The sequence below is a fragment of the Acipenser ruthenus genome, chromosome 13 (assembly GCF_902713425.1).
Source record: "Acipenser ruthenus chromosome 13, fAciRut3.2 maternal haplotype, whole genome shotgun sequence".
NCBI classification, from domain to species: Eukaryota; Metazoa; Chordata; class Actinopteri; order Acipenseriformes; family Acipenseridae; genus Acipenser; species Acipenser ruthenus.
Window position 1 is genome coordinate 19,033,053 of NC_081201.1, and position 14,332 is coordinate 19,047,384.

Consider the following 14,332-nt stretch of genomic DNA (forward strand, 5'->3'; position numbering starts at 1 on the left):
TGCACTCACAATTTATTCAACAGGCATGGGCTTACCCTATGGGATATTTTATTCTACGCTGCTTGTAGGTTCTTGGTTTACAGATGCACTAATTACTGTTGTTTCTTTGAGAACAGTGTTGAAAGAGAGAACTCTATTCTTAATGAGTGCTTTTGTTTATGTTGTTGCAGCTCGCAGCATCAGAGCAGCGCTCTGCTCCCAACTCACTCAGCTGCCTAGTACCATAAACAAACGTGAACGTCCCTAGCAGCGGACTCTATCATTAGCGCTCACAAGAAGGTGCAGAATGGATAATACTGTGTTGAGAATTTTAAGAAATTCTCAGACAGCATGCATTTGAGAGCAAAAAAATAGTATGAGATTTTTAACTTTCATAACATGAGGTGGTGGAGCACAGTACCGTATCTAAGGTACAGTAGCTCATATAAAGAAAAGGATGAGTTGTTGCAAGGAGTGGAAACTTTGCAAACGCTCGGGAATTAGAACAAGAGAGATGTACAGGATAATAATCTATACAGCATAGAAATGTTCACATTTGCTAAATCTAAAATACTGGATAATGCATGCCTTAGTCTTAATGCAGACTCAACCGAGCCCTGTCTGCCGTTTACGTGCAAATGCTGTACTTTTTCAGAAAAGTGAAATCCATGTACACACTTGAATTCATCAGAAGTGTAATTGGATTATCTATTGAAGTCATGCAAACACAGAAAATTGTCGTTTTCAGAAAACCACTTTTCTGATTTCAGTTTTCTGAATACATTAATTTTGTGAAAACTTGGTCTCATGTAAAGGTAGTTTTCAGTTGCTGCAAAGAAGAAAAGTTTCTCTCGGCCGATGCTGTTGTGCACTGGGATAGTCAAATTAACACAGTCGCTGTTGCGGTCAGTAGGGGGAAAAGGTGAAACTGTGCCCAGATTCATCAACAAGAAAATTAACTTTGTGAGGTGAAAGGTGAAAGGCACCCCTGCTACGTCACGGATGTTTGTGGCTTTTAAAGGGAACTACAAAGCACCCACCTGTTTTGAACCCCGACAGAAATGTTAAAGCTTGCCGTCGGTACTAGGAAAATAGCTAGAGCCCTGTGTTTTTCGCAAATACGAAATAGCAGGTGTAATGCAAATATAAACCGACATAAAACGAAAAGTCATAAAGCAAACCTAGAATGACATTTTTAAATTGTGAGGTTTATGCAAAAAATACTTTAAATAAATACTTGCAATCGTAGTTGTCAAGGATCAGCCGTTACCATAGACACGGTCTGCACTTGCACAGGTTTATAATTTGCAGTAATTAGTTTGGGATTTCAAATTGTAATGGAAGAGAAGAGACGTTTGTTTCTAAAATGCCTAAACCGCGCATAACAATTAAACAACGCTGCAAAAGTGTGTTGATCCCTGACGGTGACAAAATAATGATGTGCAGACTTTGCATCTGTCGGCTGGAATGCGAGTTGAAAGATACAGTCGTTAAACATTAGCTGTTTATTCCTTTTGGGGAAAATATGGCTTGTATTTTGTATTAGTATGCTAATTCTTTTAGAAGTTTTATTTCAAGTTGTGCTGTTTTGGTTTTGAATGGATTTCAATGAATCTGCTTTGCTTAGTGTTTAAATACTGAGAGACCCCAAGCTTGTATACTGCTTCAGCGCAATGGGATTAAAATACAATTCCTATGGTTTTTTTAAAGGGTAGATTGCTGTATGTGCAATTATTATGACCTTAACAGGATAGCTTGTGTGGTGATGTCGCAGACCAGGAAATGCAAAGACAGTCTGGTGAGTGAAGCGCTGCTGTACAGATTTATTACACAAATTGAAACAGTGAAACAAAACAAAACACTTTCACAAAACAGCTCACCGAGCAAAATAAAGGTTTAAACAAAAATAACTCAAAACACTGACACTCAGCAAGTACCGTGCTGGTCCTTCCAGCACGAGTAGTAGTTATTAATTTTGTTTTTCTCTGTATCTCCTCTCTCCTGTTCTCCTCTGAACCCCAACCCCGTTTAGCCAATGCTGCTTGTTTTTATAGTGTGGCCGAGGGGTTAACTGGCTGTTAATAACCTAGTTTATCCCTCGACCACATTCGGCACAGGTTTTCTTGTTGGCATGGTCGACAGTCAGTTTGTCAAAAATCACTTGCTGTTGACCGTACATTCTCTCGATTTTATCTGGATTGGGCATTTTAACCCCATCCAGGCTGTAAACAATAATAACAAAACCTCATGTTTTTACACACTAAACCATACTTTTTAAATAATAATAATAATAATAATAATAATAATGCAAAATGATACAGTACACACAGGGGTGGGGTGTACCCCGTCACACAGCCCCACAATAGTACGGCAGTGTAAATATATATATATATATATATATTGTAACAAACTGGAGGGGTACCCTGCGGGATACTCCTCTCAACGGCTTCCACCGACGAGCACAGACACGTAGAGATTGCAGGCAAGTAACTTTTATTTACAATATTCAAACACAAGAGACTCTTTAAATCACTGAATGCCCTGTACGGGACACTAACTGTCTCACTTCTTCGCCCCTCTCTATCTAGTATAGAATACCAAGTCCCTACAGGTCGGAGCCTGTAGAAGTCCGCTACCTCTGCTGGGGTAATCCTGCAACACGGGTAAGTATCCACTGACTCCTCGCTCGCTGCAGGCTCTCTGGCCCAGAGGTAAGAACCGCACCGACTCCCTCTGCTGGAGTCTCGCTGCAGCACAGGCAAGGACAGCGCCGACTCCCTCTGCTGGAGCCTCGCTGCAACACAGGAACAGGTAAGGACAGCGCCAACTCCCTCTGCTGGAATCTCGCTGTAACACAGGAACAGGTAAGGACAGCGCCAACTCCCTCTGCTGGAATCTCGCTGTAACACAGGTAACAGGTAAGTACAGCGCCGACTCCCTCTGCTGGAATCTCGCTGTAACACAGGTAACAGGTAAGTACAGCGCCGACTCCCTCTGCTGGAACCTCGCTGTAACACAGGTAACAGGTACCGGGAAGACTCTTGGTTGGAGTATGTAATGGGGCCCTGAATAAGAGCTCCTGGATGAACACTCCTGTGCCCGCCTCCTAAGCAAGACGTGCCCAACGGCGTTGACGGCTGTATCCAGACTGTGGGGACGAACCCCGGCAGCCAGTGTCCTGGGTGGTTCCAGAGCACCCCTGTGTACAACGTGCTTATTTTCCTGTTACAATAAAACGTGTCCTGCAAACCAAACTGTTGTTTTCGTCCGCTTTCTTTTCCCTTTTATTTCTACCCGCTGCTCCTGCAGCGCGTACTCATACAGTCTCTTTTCCAGTCCCTGATACCTCACACAAATACACAGTCGGCCGCCGTGACGGTCCTCAACCGACACGGAAGCTGCGGAACTGTTTTACTTAATACTGACGAGCGGCGTCCACACAAACGTTTAAATAAAACAAATTATACCAGCAAAACAAAAGGCTACCTCACCAAGAGGGAAACCGCTCACAATTTACACAAAAACAAAACTCTTGTTCACAAAACAAAACTCGTTCGCTTTACCTTGCGAAGTTTTAACCACACTCTCTGCTCTCTGGGTATTTCCTGCAGGACAATCCGGCGGTGCTCCCCACGATCACCCCCGTCCTGTCCTACCCTACTTCCTTATATACCCCAGGAACCCCGCCCTACCAATTAGTGCTCCGGTTCCTGGGTGCTGTTTGCTTCATTTTCTGTAGTAACGCCGCCATTCCTTAAAGGCGACGTTACTTCTTTCTTACAATATATATATATATATATATATATATATATATATATATATATAATCTTATTGTATTTTTATAGAGGGCATGTGTGGTATTTACTGTAAATAGGCAGTTAATTAAAAAGATTGGGGGACTATACCATTACTGCCGCTAATGAGAAATTATGGTATTATTATTATTATTATTATTATTATTTTTAATTTCTTAGCAGACGCCCTTATCCAGGGCGACTTACAATCGTAAGCAAATACATTTCAAGTGTTACAATACAAGTAATACAATAAGAGCAAGAAATACAATAACTTTTGTTCAAGCAAAGTATGACAAACCACAATTCAATAATACAGCAGATAATAGTGATAGTTACATCAGGATATGATTAAATAGTGATAGTTACATCAGGATATGATTAAATACAAAGTACTACAGGTTAAACACTTGGCAGATTACAGTATTCTGAAGTACAGGATTAAATGCAGTAAAATAGGGGGCAGATAAGAGCAAAATAAAGCACATTTACATGAAGGGTGATAGTGTCCCAGGATACAAACAGAGGAGTTCTACAGGTGCTGTTTGAAGAGGTGAGTCTTAAGGAGGCGCCGGAATGTGGTCAGGGACTGGGCAGTCCTGACATCTGTAGGAAGGTCATTCCACCACTGCGGAGCAAGGGTGGAGAAGGAGCGGGCTCTGGAGGCAGGGGAGCATAGCGGAGGTAGAGCTAGTTTTCTAGTGCAGGCGGAGCGGAGAGGTCGAGTGGGGGTGTAGGGAGAGGTGAGGGTCTGGAGGTAGCTGGGTGCAGTCTGGTCAAGGCATCTGTAGGCTAGTACAAGAGTCTTGAACTGGATGCGAGCGGTGATCGGGAGCCAGTGGAGTGAGCGGAGTAGCGTGGGCGAAGCGAGGCAGAGAGAACACCAGGCGGGCAGCAGAGTTCTGGATGAGCTGGAGCGGACGGGTAGCGGACGCAGGGTGGCCAGCCAGGAGGGAGTTGCAGTAGTTTAGGCGGGAGAGTACCAGGGCCTGGACCAGGAGCTGGGTAGCATAGTTGGTGAGGAAGGGTCGGATTCTTCGGATGTTGCTCAGGAAGAATCGGCAAGTGCGTGCCAGAGTGGAGATGTGCTGGGAATAAGAGAGGCAGGGGTCCAGGGTGACTCCAAGGTTCTTAGCTGAGGATGAGGGTGTGGTAGATTCCAGAGGAACAGAGATAGAGAGATCAGAGGAGGGGGAGGAGGAGGGAAAGAAAAGGAGGTCAGATTTAGAGAGGTTGAGTTTGAGGTGATGCGAGTGCATCCAGGAGGAAATAGCAGACAGACAGGTAGAGATACGGGAGGAGATGGTGGAGTCAGAGGTGGGGAAGGAGAGGAAAATCTGAGCATCATCAGCATAGAAATGGTATGAGAAACCATAGGATGCGATGAGGGGGCCCAGGGAGTGGGTGTAGAGAGAGAACAGGAGAGGACCCAAGACTGAACCTTGGGGGACTCCAGTTAAGAGAGGGTGAGGTGTGGAGGTTGCTCCACGCCAGGTTACCTGGTAAGTGCGGTTGGAGAGGTAGGAGGAGAACCAGGCCAGAGCAGTGCCAGAGATCCCCAGGTCAGCAAGAGATGATAGTAGAATAGAGTGTTCAACAGTGTCAAAGGCAGCAGAGAGGTCGAGGAGAATTAGGACAGAGAAGAGAGAGGCAGCTCGGGCACGAAATTAACGAAATTATTTTTCTGTGCGAGGTCTATTTATGTCAATGTAAAAAAAAAATCGGATAAATAAAAAATGTGTGTTGTTAAAATATAATGGGTCAATTGCAAAGAACATTCAGAGCATCAAGCGTATTAAGTTGTGGAGTAGCTAGTACGGTACTTTCCTGAGGATCATCCCCAGCTGCAGATTAAGTTAGTTCCAGTTGAAACAAACAAACGCCGAGCCTCAGGTTTAATACGCAGCAAAGGAACAAGACTATTTCCAAACCTCAAGTGGGGGGTGCGCTCACAAACAAATTGATTCCAGTTCATTATAGTTAAGATGATTTATGTGATTAAGCATTTGCATATTTTCTGCAAAAAAAAATAAATAATAAAAAAACATATATATGTAAAACATGAAGATAATACATTTTAATTAGCCTAATAGTTTTGCGTGGTATATACACAACATTTATCTGCATAATTTAATAAACAAAGACCATTAATCAGAGCAAGAATTTATCAAAGCTGTAAGTGTAATCAGATATGAAATCGAGTCACCCAAGTATATAAAGGTGTAATAGTCATTGTATTCATACCAAAGAAGGCATGGCTGACGGTCCTCCACAGAATTACTGTCACAGGAACACCAGGTAAGATCCACTGCAGTTCAGTCAGCATATTGGCTAAATGCAAATAGTATCGTCACATTAACGAGTCATTCTTCACAGCTGCAGAGAGACACGCGACATGAAGAGGAAATACCCTGTGACAATTCCAATTTAATCATTCCAAATATTTTTAAAATCCTCTCATATCTACATGTATTATAATTGTACATTTATTCTATACAATACAGTCCAATAGTCGAACATTGAGCGTGCTGGCAGGTTATCAAACTAATTAAGAGCACAACCCAAATATTAGGCAAATGACCTTGCAGTACTATATACAGATGCTTAGTGCACTCTCTAAACAGATCAAAATAACATGTGATGGTAATTTCAACTGTTTATAAAGTGCACTACATCAGTAAATAATACATATTAGCATATTTTTAGTAAAATGTTTGGGTTGATTTCTCTAGATATTTCTACACTTTACTGTAGGCGATTCAGGAGCAGAGAGGAGGCGAGACTGTGGAGCGCAATTCCCTCGCGTCCCTGGTGGAAACCTTCCCTGTGTCTGCCGCTCATCCACTGAGACAGCGTTATCATCTGTACCAGAAGGGAAACGGGCTCACACATCTTCAGAACCAAGGACTATATTTTTCAGAAAGAGATTTCGCAGGCGAAATACCAATGAAGCCTTTATTGAAAATCAAACAATTATGCAGGTCCATAATACACAAAACAGTGCAGTACGATCACAATCAAACAGTGACCAGATTACAAATGTCTCACATGTTGATAGTGACGCTTCTCTAGAGCAGACAATCCAATTTTCAGATCCAGACGAGGGACTATTATGCTTGGGAGCTGAGGAGGACAGGGGCCGGAGAGGGAGACGGGTAGGACAGATGTAGTCCAGAGGCGAGCTGGGTGGAGGATGATCCACATGGGGCGCGCTGTATGTCAACGAGCTTTTCCTGCGTTTGAGAGACAAATGCTGAAATTATCTGAAAAAGAGCACATTTTAAAAAACAAATTACTTCAAAATCAGGAAGAAAGAGATCAGTTACACAACGAGAAGATGCAACTGATAAAACTAAAGCAGAAAGCTTACAAATCAAAGCATAAAAAATGTAATCGTAGTCGCCTAACATCTTTGCACCTATCAAATTACGGGAACAATGACGCACACTTATAAAGGAGACAGCCTACCGGTAATATCCAATCCAGTAGGCTAAATGCATTATCCACCTCCATGATTTCAATTTAGCGACCTTGGAGTGACTAATAAAAGCATATCGTTATCGGGGTTTATTTAATTATATTTCATGCCTTATTAAAAATTGAAAGTTCTGCTAAATGTTAGAAAATATTCTGTATTGTGTATATTTGATATTGGTTTTATTAATGGTTTCATTTCAGAAAACGTGGCTTTAATGAGGTTTCTCGTTTTAACTTGAGTTAGTACGGGTAACTCTTCTATAGTCTAAAGAGTTTGATGGTTTAATTTAGTACTGTATATCAGGAACATCTAGGGGGCAGCAGTCATCTGGAGTTTGTTGCAATTGTGAACATTTTTAATACCACCGCGTCCTTTGTGATGGTATCACTGATACTAAGGGCAGCCCTGGCATCTTCCACCACGTCCTTTGTGATGGTATCACTGATACTAAGGGCAGCCCTGGCATCTTCCACCGCATCCTTTGTGATGGTATCACTGATACTAAGGGCAGCCCTGGCATCTTCCACCGCGTCCTTTGTGATGGTATCACTGATACTAAGGGCAGCCCTGGCATCTTCCACCGCGTCCTTTGTGATGGTATCACTGATACTAAGGGCAGCCCTGGCATCTTCCACCGCATCCTTTGTGATGGTATCACTGATACTAAGGGCAGCCCTGGCATCTTCCACTGCATCCTTTGCTTTGCTCTGGGCCACTTATTTCAAATTTGATTCTCACAGAGGGGGAACCCCTCTACATTCCCCATGTGTATTTACCATCAAATCAATAGTACAAAGGTCACTCTTGAAATCAGGACCTAAAGGATGTGTTGCAGTAAGAATACCTCTGTTAAGAAAAGGGAACAAGACTAAAAGGCTAAAATATGCACAAGAACACAGAAATTGGATTATGGAACAATGGTCAAAAGTGCTTTGGACTGTTGATGGATGTTCAACGACACCTGTGCCTTCTGCCAGTTCTGTTGTCAATTCAACAGAATTATTTCTATTCCTTAAGGATATTATCTTCAAGTATTGCTCATCCTTGTTAGACAGCTTTTTGGTGTCTTCCTGTCCTGGGTTTGTCAGTTACAGATGATGTTTCTCTGTACTTGTTGATTATGCTTCGGATACCACACCTTGAAAATCAAGTGATGCGAGCTATTTTCACTCAATGTTTTTCCTTCTTATACAAGTCAAGGTTGTTATAAAAGTAGAAAACATTAGTGGAGGCTTTGAGTAAATTGTTGATGCTCATAATGCATCAGAGTAGAAAAATGGAACATGTCTAAGACTTTTGCACAGCAGTGTACTTAAATGGGAAAAACACTAAACTAATTTGGCTAAAATAAGTTGCATTTCTTAAAAATTGATCAGACAAGCTAAAAAAAGGAAAACAAATTGCTAGACAGGGAAGAATACATATGGATCATGTACAGGGCTTCCACTGGATATCTATTTTGAAATACTGCACCAAACCCCATGCCAACTTGCCACCTGTGCCATGTTTGCCCGCTGTTTATGTATCAAAATCCGTTTGGCATAAATACATATCGGGGATGTAGAGGGGTTTCCCTCTGTGAGAATCAACTTTGAAATAAGTGGCCCAAAGCGATTTAACCCCTGAAATACCCCAGTTAATTATTCAATTTGTGTTACATTTGCCGTATGCGAATAAGAAGCTGGCTGTATAAGAAGCCATCTTCACCGGACGAATAAGAAGCTGGCGAATAAGAAGCCAATTTCAGCATCGTATCAGAATGTGGATGTGAGTCTGTCTGTCTGTCTGTCTGTCCAACCATACAGACGTGCTCAAATTTGTTGGTACCCCTCCACAAAAAACGAAGAATGCACAATTTTCTCTGAAATAACTTGAAACTGACAAAAGTAATTGGCATCCACCATTGTTTATTCCATATTTAATAGAAATCAGACTTTGCTTTTGATTTTTTATTCAACATAATATTGTAAATAATAAAACAAATGAAAATGGCATGGACAAAAATGATGGGACCGCTAACCTAATATTTTGTTGCACAACCTTTAGAGGCAATCACTGCAATCAAACGTTTTCTGTAGCTCTCAATGAGACTTCTGCACCTGTTAACAGGTAGTTTGGCCAACTCTTCCTGAGCAAACTGCTCCAGCTGTCTCAGGTTTGATGGGTGCCTTCTCCAGACTGCAAGTTTCAACTCCATAGATGTTCGATAGGATTCAGATCAGGACTCATAGAAGGCCACTTCAGAATAGTCCAATGTTTTGTTCTTATCCATTCTTGGGTGCTTTTAGCTGTGTGTTTTGGGTCATTATCCTGATGGAGGACCCATGACCTGCGACTGAGACAGAGCTTTCTGACACTGGGCAGTATGTTTCGCTCCAGAATGCCTTGATAGTCTTGAGATTTCATTGTGCCCTGCACAGATTCAAGGCACCCTGTGCCAGGCGCAGCAAAGCAGCCCCAAAACATAACCGAGCCTCCTCCATGTTTCACTGTAGGTATGGTGTTCTTTTCTTTGAAAGCTTAATTTTTTTTCGTCTGTGAACATAGAGCTGATGTGACTTGCCAAAAAGCTCCAGTTTTGACTCATCTGTCCAAAGGACATTCTCCCAGAAGGATTGTGGCTTGTCAATATGCATTTTAGCAAATTCCAGTCTGGCGTTTTTATGTTTTTCTTTCAAAAGTGGAGTCCTCCTGGGTCTTCTTCCATGGAGCCCACTTTCGCTCAAAAAGCGACGGATGGTGCTTTTTCTACCATTCGCACTATCCTTCTGTTCAATCTGGGTTCGATTTTCCTCTTGCGGCCGCGCCCAGGGAGGTTGGCTACAGTTCCATGGACCTTAAACTTCTTAATAATATTTGCAACTGTTGTCACAGGAACATCAAGCTGCTTGGAGATGGTCTTGTAGCCTTTACCTTTACCATGCTTGTCTATTATTTTCTTTCTGATCTCCTCAGACAACTCTCTCCTTTGCTTTCTCTGGTCCATGTTCAGTGTGGTGCACACAATGATACCAAACAGCACAGTGACTACTTTTCTCCATTTAAATAGGCTGAATGACTGATTACAAGATTGGAGACATGTGTGATACTAATTAAAGAAACTAATTAGTTTGAAATATCACTATAATCCAATTATTTATTATCTTTTCTAAGGGGTACCAACAAATGTGTCCAGGCCATTTTAGAATATCTTTGTAGAATAAGCAATAATTCATCTCTTTTCACAGCTTCTTTGCTTTATTCTATGACATACCAAAGGCATGCAAGTATACATGATAAAATAGCTTTTAATTTCATCACTTTTCAGGAGGAATGAAGCATTATTTCAATGCGCTGTAAGGGTACCAACAAATTTGAGCACGTCTGTATGTATGTCTTGCTGACATTTCTACATATATCTAGACTATTTAGCCTCCCACAGTGGAACCCAGGCCTCCAGAGATATGTGAATGGTCTAATTGAGACGGTTGAGAAATGCAGAGAGAGTGAGAGAGGGGGTGAAGTACTCTGGGGTCCTGCCAAATAATGAGAACACCTTCCACGGCAGCCTGTGTGGAGATCGACCCAGTGGACACAAGCACCTACTACTGTGAGCTGAAAGACAGCACACTGAACCAGACCCTCACTGTTTCCTGGGGTAAGAACCTCTGATGTGATTTATACAGGAGGGAGAAGGGACAACCCCTCTTGATTTATTTATTTTAACAAACATGAGGCTGTGTGCTTCTGTGATTATTGCTGATCTGGCTCTTTTTGTGTTTTCTGAAGATGGACACAAGCCAGTCAGTATATGGCTGGTGCTCAGCTTAGTTTGCTTTATTCTTTTGGCTGGGCTGGGCTGGGCTGCTATCTCTACAAAAGACAGAGAAGAATACCTGAGGGGCTGATGCCTGGACACATGAAACTTACAGTTTAAGCCAATGCATCTTGTTTTTTCAGGTTTTCTGAGGGCAAAAAGGCACCAACTGGTTACAACTCTGCCCTGTCAGACTAGCTTCCTCTCCTGATCAAAGCTCAAGCTGCATAGCATTAAACAAAGGATCTTTGTGCAATGTCCTAGAGCCATCAGCATTGAGATCTCCTGGTTGCTAAGCTAATATACTGTATCCTCCACAGGAGTGATATGAACTTCAGGTCCATATTTGTCAGCTGCAAGAAACTTGTGAATTTAGGGCCGGTCCACACAAGAAGTGTACTGGAAAGCAGCTTAGTTAGTCCAGCTCAAAGCATCCCCATTGTTCTACTGCTTTAGTTTAGCCTGACTTAAAGAATCCATACATGTTTTGTAGGACTGATCCAAACAATCGATTTTCATTGAATATTCGATTTGAAATTATAATCGAAGGTTATTAATAATATTCGATGATCCATCTTTTACGTTCCATTTCATTGTCGTTAAGGGGAACCCCCCATTAAAAGAAGTGCTTATTAATATTATTTGTTTATTTAGCAGACACCTTTATCCAAGGCAACTTACAGAGATTAGGGTGTGTGAACTATGCATCAGCTGCAGAGTCACTTACAACTACGTCTCACCCGAAAGACGGAGCACAAGGAGGTTAAGTGACTTGCTCAGGGTTACACAATGAGTCAGTGACTGAGGTGGGATTTGAACCGGGGACCTTCTGTTTACAAGCCCTTTTCTTTAACCACTGGACCACACAGCCTCCTGTGAGGGTTGTTTGTTGTTATTTATTTAAGAATAGAAACTGCTTAATTTTATCATTAACCTTAATTCTAGAAAATACTGCCTGCCAGTGATGATTAATTACTGTAGCCTAGAAGTGCTGTTGCCTGTAAAAAGTGTGGCTGAGTGATACAATTTATGACAGTGAGAGGAGAATGCAAACAGGAAGCTTGCCATTTTATTTTATTTTTTATCCAGTCCACTACACTATTAAAAAAACAATAATCATCCCACCCTTCAAACAGAGCACATTGGTCAGTGCAAACATATTTAATAAGAGTGCAGTATGTGGGAATATAAAGAGGTGCCTGTCTATCGTGTGTCACTTATCCACACATCTGCAATGGACTGTACTGTAGATCATGGGAATCAGATTCATGATGCTGATGTGTTCAAGTCTGCGCATCAGTTGCCTGTCATTACACTATTTGAGTAATCACAATACGATAAAGACTGGACACACCATGAACATGTAATAGAACAGTAAAAAATAACAAGCCCATTTCATTTGAAGCTACTTGCCAGCTTGTTTGCATTCCAGTTGGTTACTTAATCCAAATAATGTATTGTTTTAGCTGCAGCGGGACACTGCATTGCCGCCAGACTGCAGTGCAGTTACACATCTGCCACTACAAAACTACACAACTTACAGGACTATACAGTCAATATAGCAAATTAGTGACATCATAAACAGCTACTGGATCACCACGCGCTATTTCTTCTAAGTTCCTCGGGGCACACTTATAAATACACGCACTGGTGGGCGTGATTCCTCATTCACCTGCAGTTCATCATACTAACGCGTGCAGCTTTGTCGCGAAACTGAACTTGTTTCCCGTACACAACATGTAAGCATGCAGTGATATTTTACAACGAGGCACAATGTATTCAATAATAGAGTACAAAGGACTGAAAAGTGGTTACCGATGTGGATACTGTGGCTGCGGCGACGGCAAAGTTTCATTTGGTAAGTAAATTGAGTTGCATTGCAGGAATATTGTTACTGTTAAAGTGTATATACATGTGAATCTGACAAATAAATGCATATTGTTACATCGTATAATATTTGAATGAAAAATACAGAATGCATGAACAAGATAACTTCTGGTGCAAACCGAAACCTATGACTGATACGACTAAATTCTTATCTGGGATAAAGGATACAGCGAAATTGACTGTTTAATACAGGTGTTAATTTAGGTGTCAAGTATATTAATTGCATTTCACATGCTATATAACTACTATAAAAACTGCAAAGTATACGAATTCAAAGATACCACCGAGGTGAACCTTTGCGTATAAATTGTTCTACCCCCAAAAAGCATGGCGAACACCAACCATAGATATCGTATTTGTGACAGAATAACAGTCGAGGATTTTTTTTTCCATTTCAGCTTGCATAAACACTACGATTTAGCGCCATCTAGTGCCTAATTGATAACATTGCATTTTCTTACGAATAACTACTAGTTGATACTACTCCTATTCTTTAAAAAAATAAAATAAAATCATCCAATACGTTTTTAAAAAAAAAAAAAAAACTAATGATCACCTAAAATGAGCCCTGCAAATTACTTTGGAACCAACTCCCCAGTAAAGTTGTTGAAGCTGACACCCTGGGATCCTTCAAGAAGCTGCTTGATGAGATTCTGGAATCAATGAGCTACTACAACCATACGAGCAAGATGGGCCGAATGGCCTCCTCTCGTTTGTAAACTTTCTTATGTTCTTTATTCAACTGGACTGAAAAAAATATTGTAAAATAAATATACTACCTGTGCAGATTTTCATAGGAAAATCGTGCCGTTAAACTATATTTACATGATGTAAAAAAGCAACATCCAACTAATAATTTTATTTTTTGTTGTTTTAACTATTGAGAACTTAAAATTATCTCTGCAAATTACTTGATTCAATTGGAGTGATAGAGCTTTTTTTAAATAATTGTATCTATCACTGGTGTTATTATTTTTTATTAGCCTTAAAATGTAAGACTTTTTGGGCTGCAGACGGCCTATACTATATATGATTAGAAAGAACATGACTGCATCGGAAAAGACTCAGCTAACAAATATTCCAAACTCTATGGTCTGCAAGGAACCTGGGTGCGGTGCATTGTGGGAAGGTCAGGCGCTGTCACGGCACTGTCGGTCGGAGCCATAGACATTCTATATATGTTCAGAGCTAGAGAAGCTGCAGCGAGTGAAGATGGCAGCAAGTAGTACTTATTCCATAGTGGAGTATTTTGGGGGAGAGGATGGATACAAATGTGGCTATTGCAAAAATGAGAACGGCAACTTTTCTCACGGTAAGCTGGTATTTATTTGAAAATTGTGTTCACATTCTCGATAGACTTTGATAAACTCTGAGACCGTTGCACACCGTTACCCATTT

General features: G+C 41.3%; 1 protein-coding gene across 6 annotated transcripts in view; it reads left to right on the forward strand.

The window, feature by feature from the left end:
• The first annotated feature begins 12,700 nt into the window (after nt 1-12,700).
• The window catches only part of LOC117418275 (arginyl-tRNA--protein transferase 1), a 209,029-nt gene continuing 207,397 nt past the window's right edge, over nt 12,701-14,332 (forward strand). For 4 of the 6 annotated variants that reach the window (XM_034031161.3, XM_034031163.3, XM_034031164.3 and 1 more), the window contains exon 1: nt 14,030-14,246. In XM_034031161.3, the coding sequence (XP_033887052.2) occupies nt 14,147-14,246 (100 nt within the window). In that variant the 5' untranslated portion in view covers nt 14,030-14,146. Of the gene's footprint in view, nt 12,906-14,029; nt 14,247-14,332 lie in introns of those variants that run through there. The other 2 variants (XM_034031162.3, XM_034031167.3) reach the window with 1 other exon arrangement.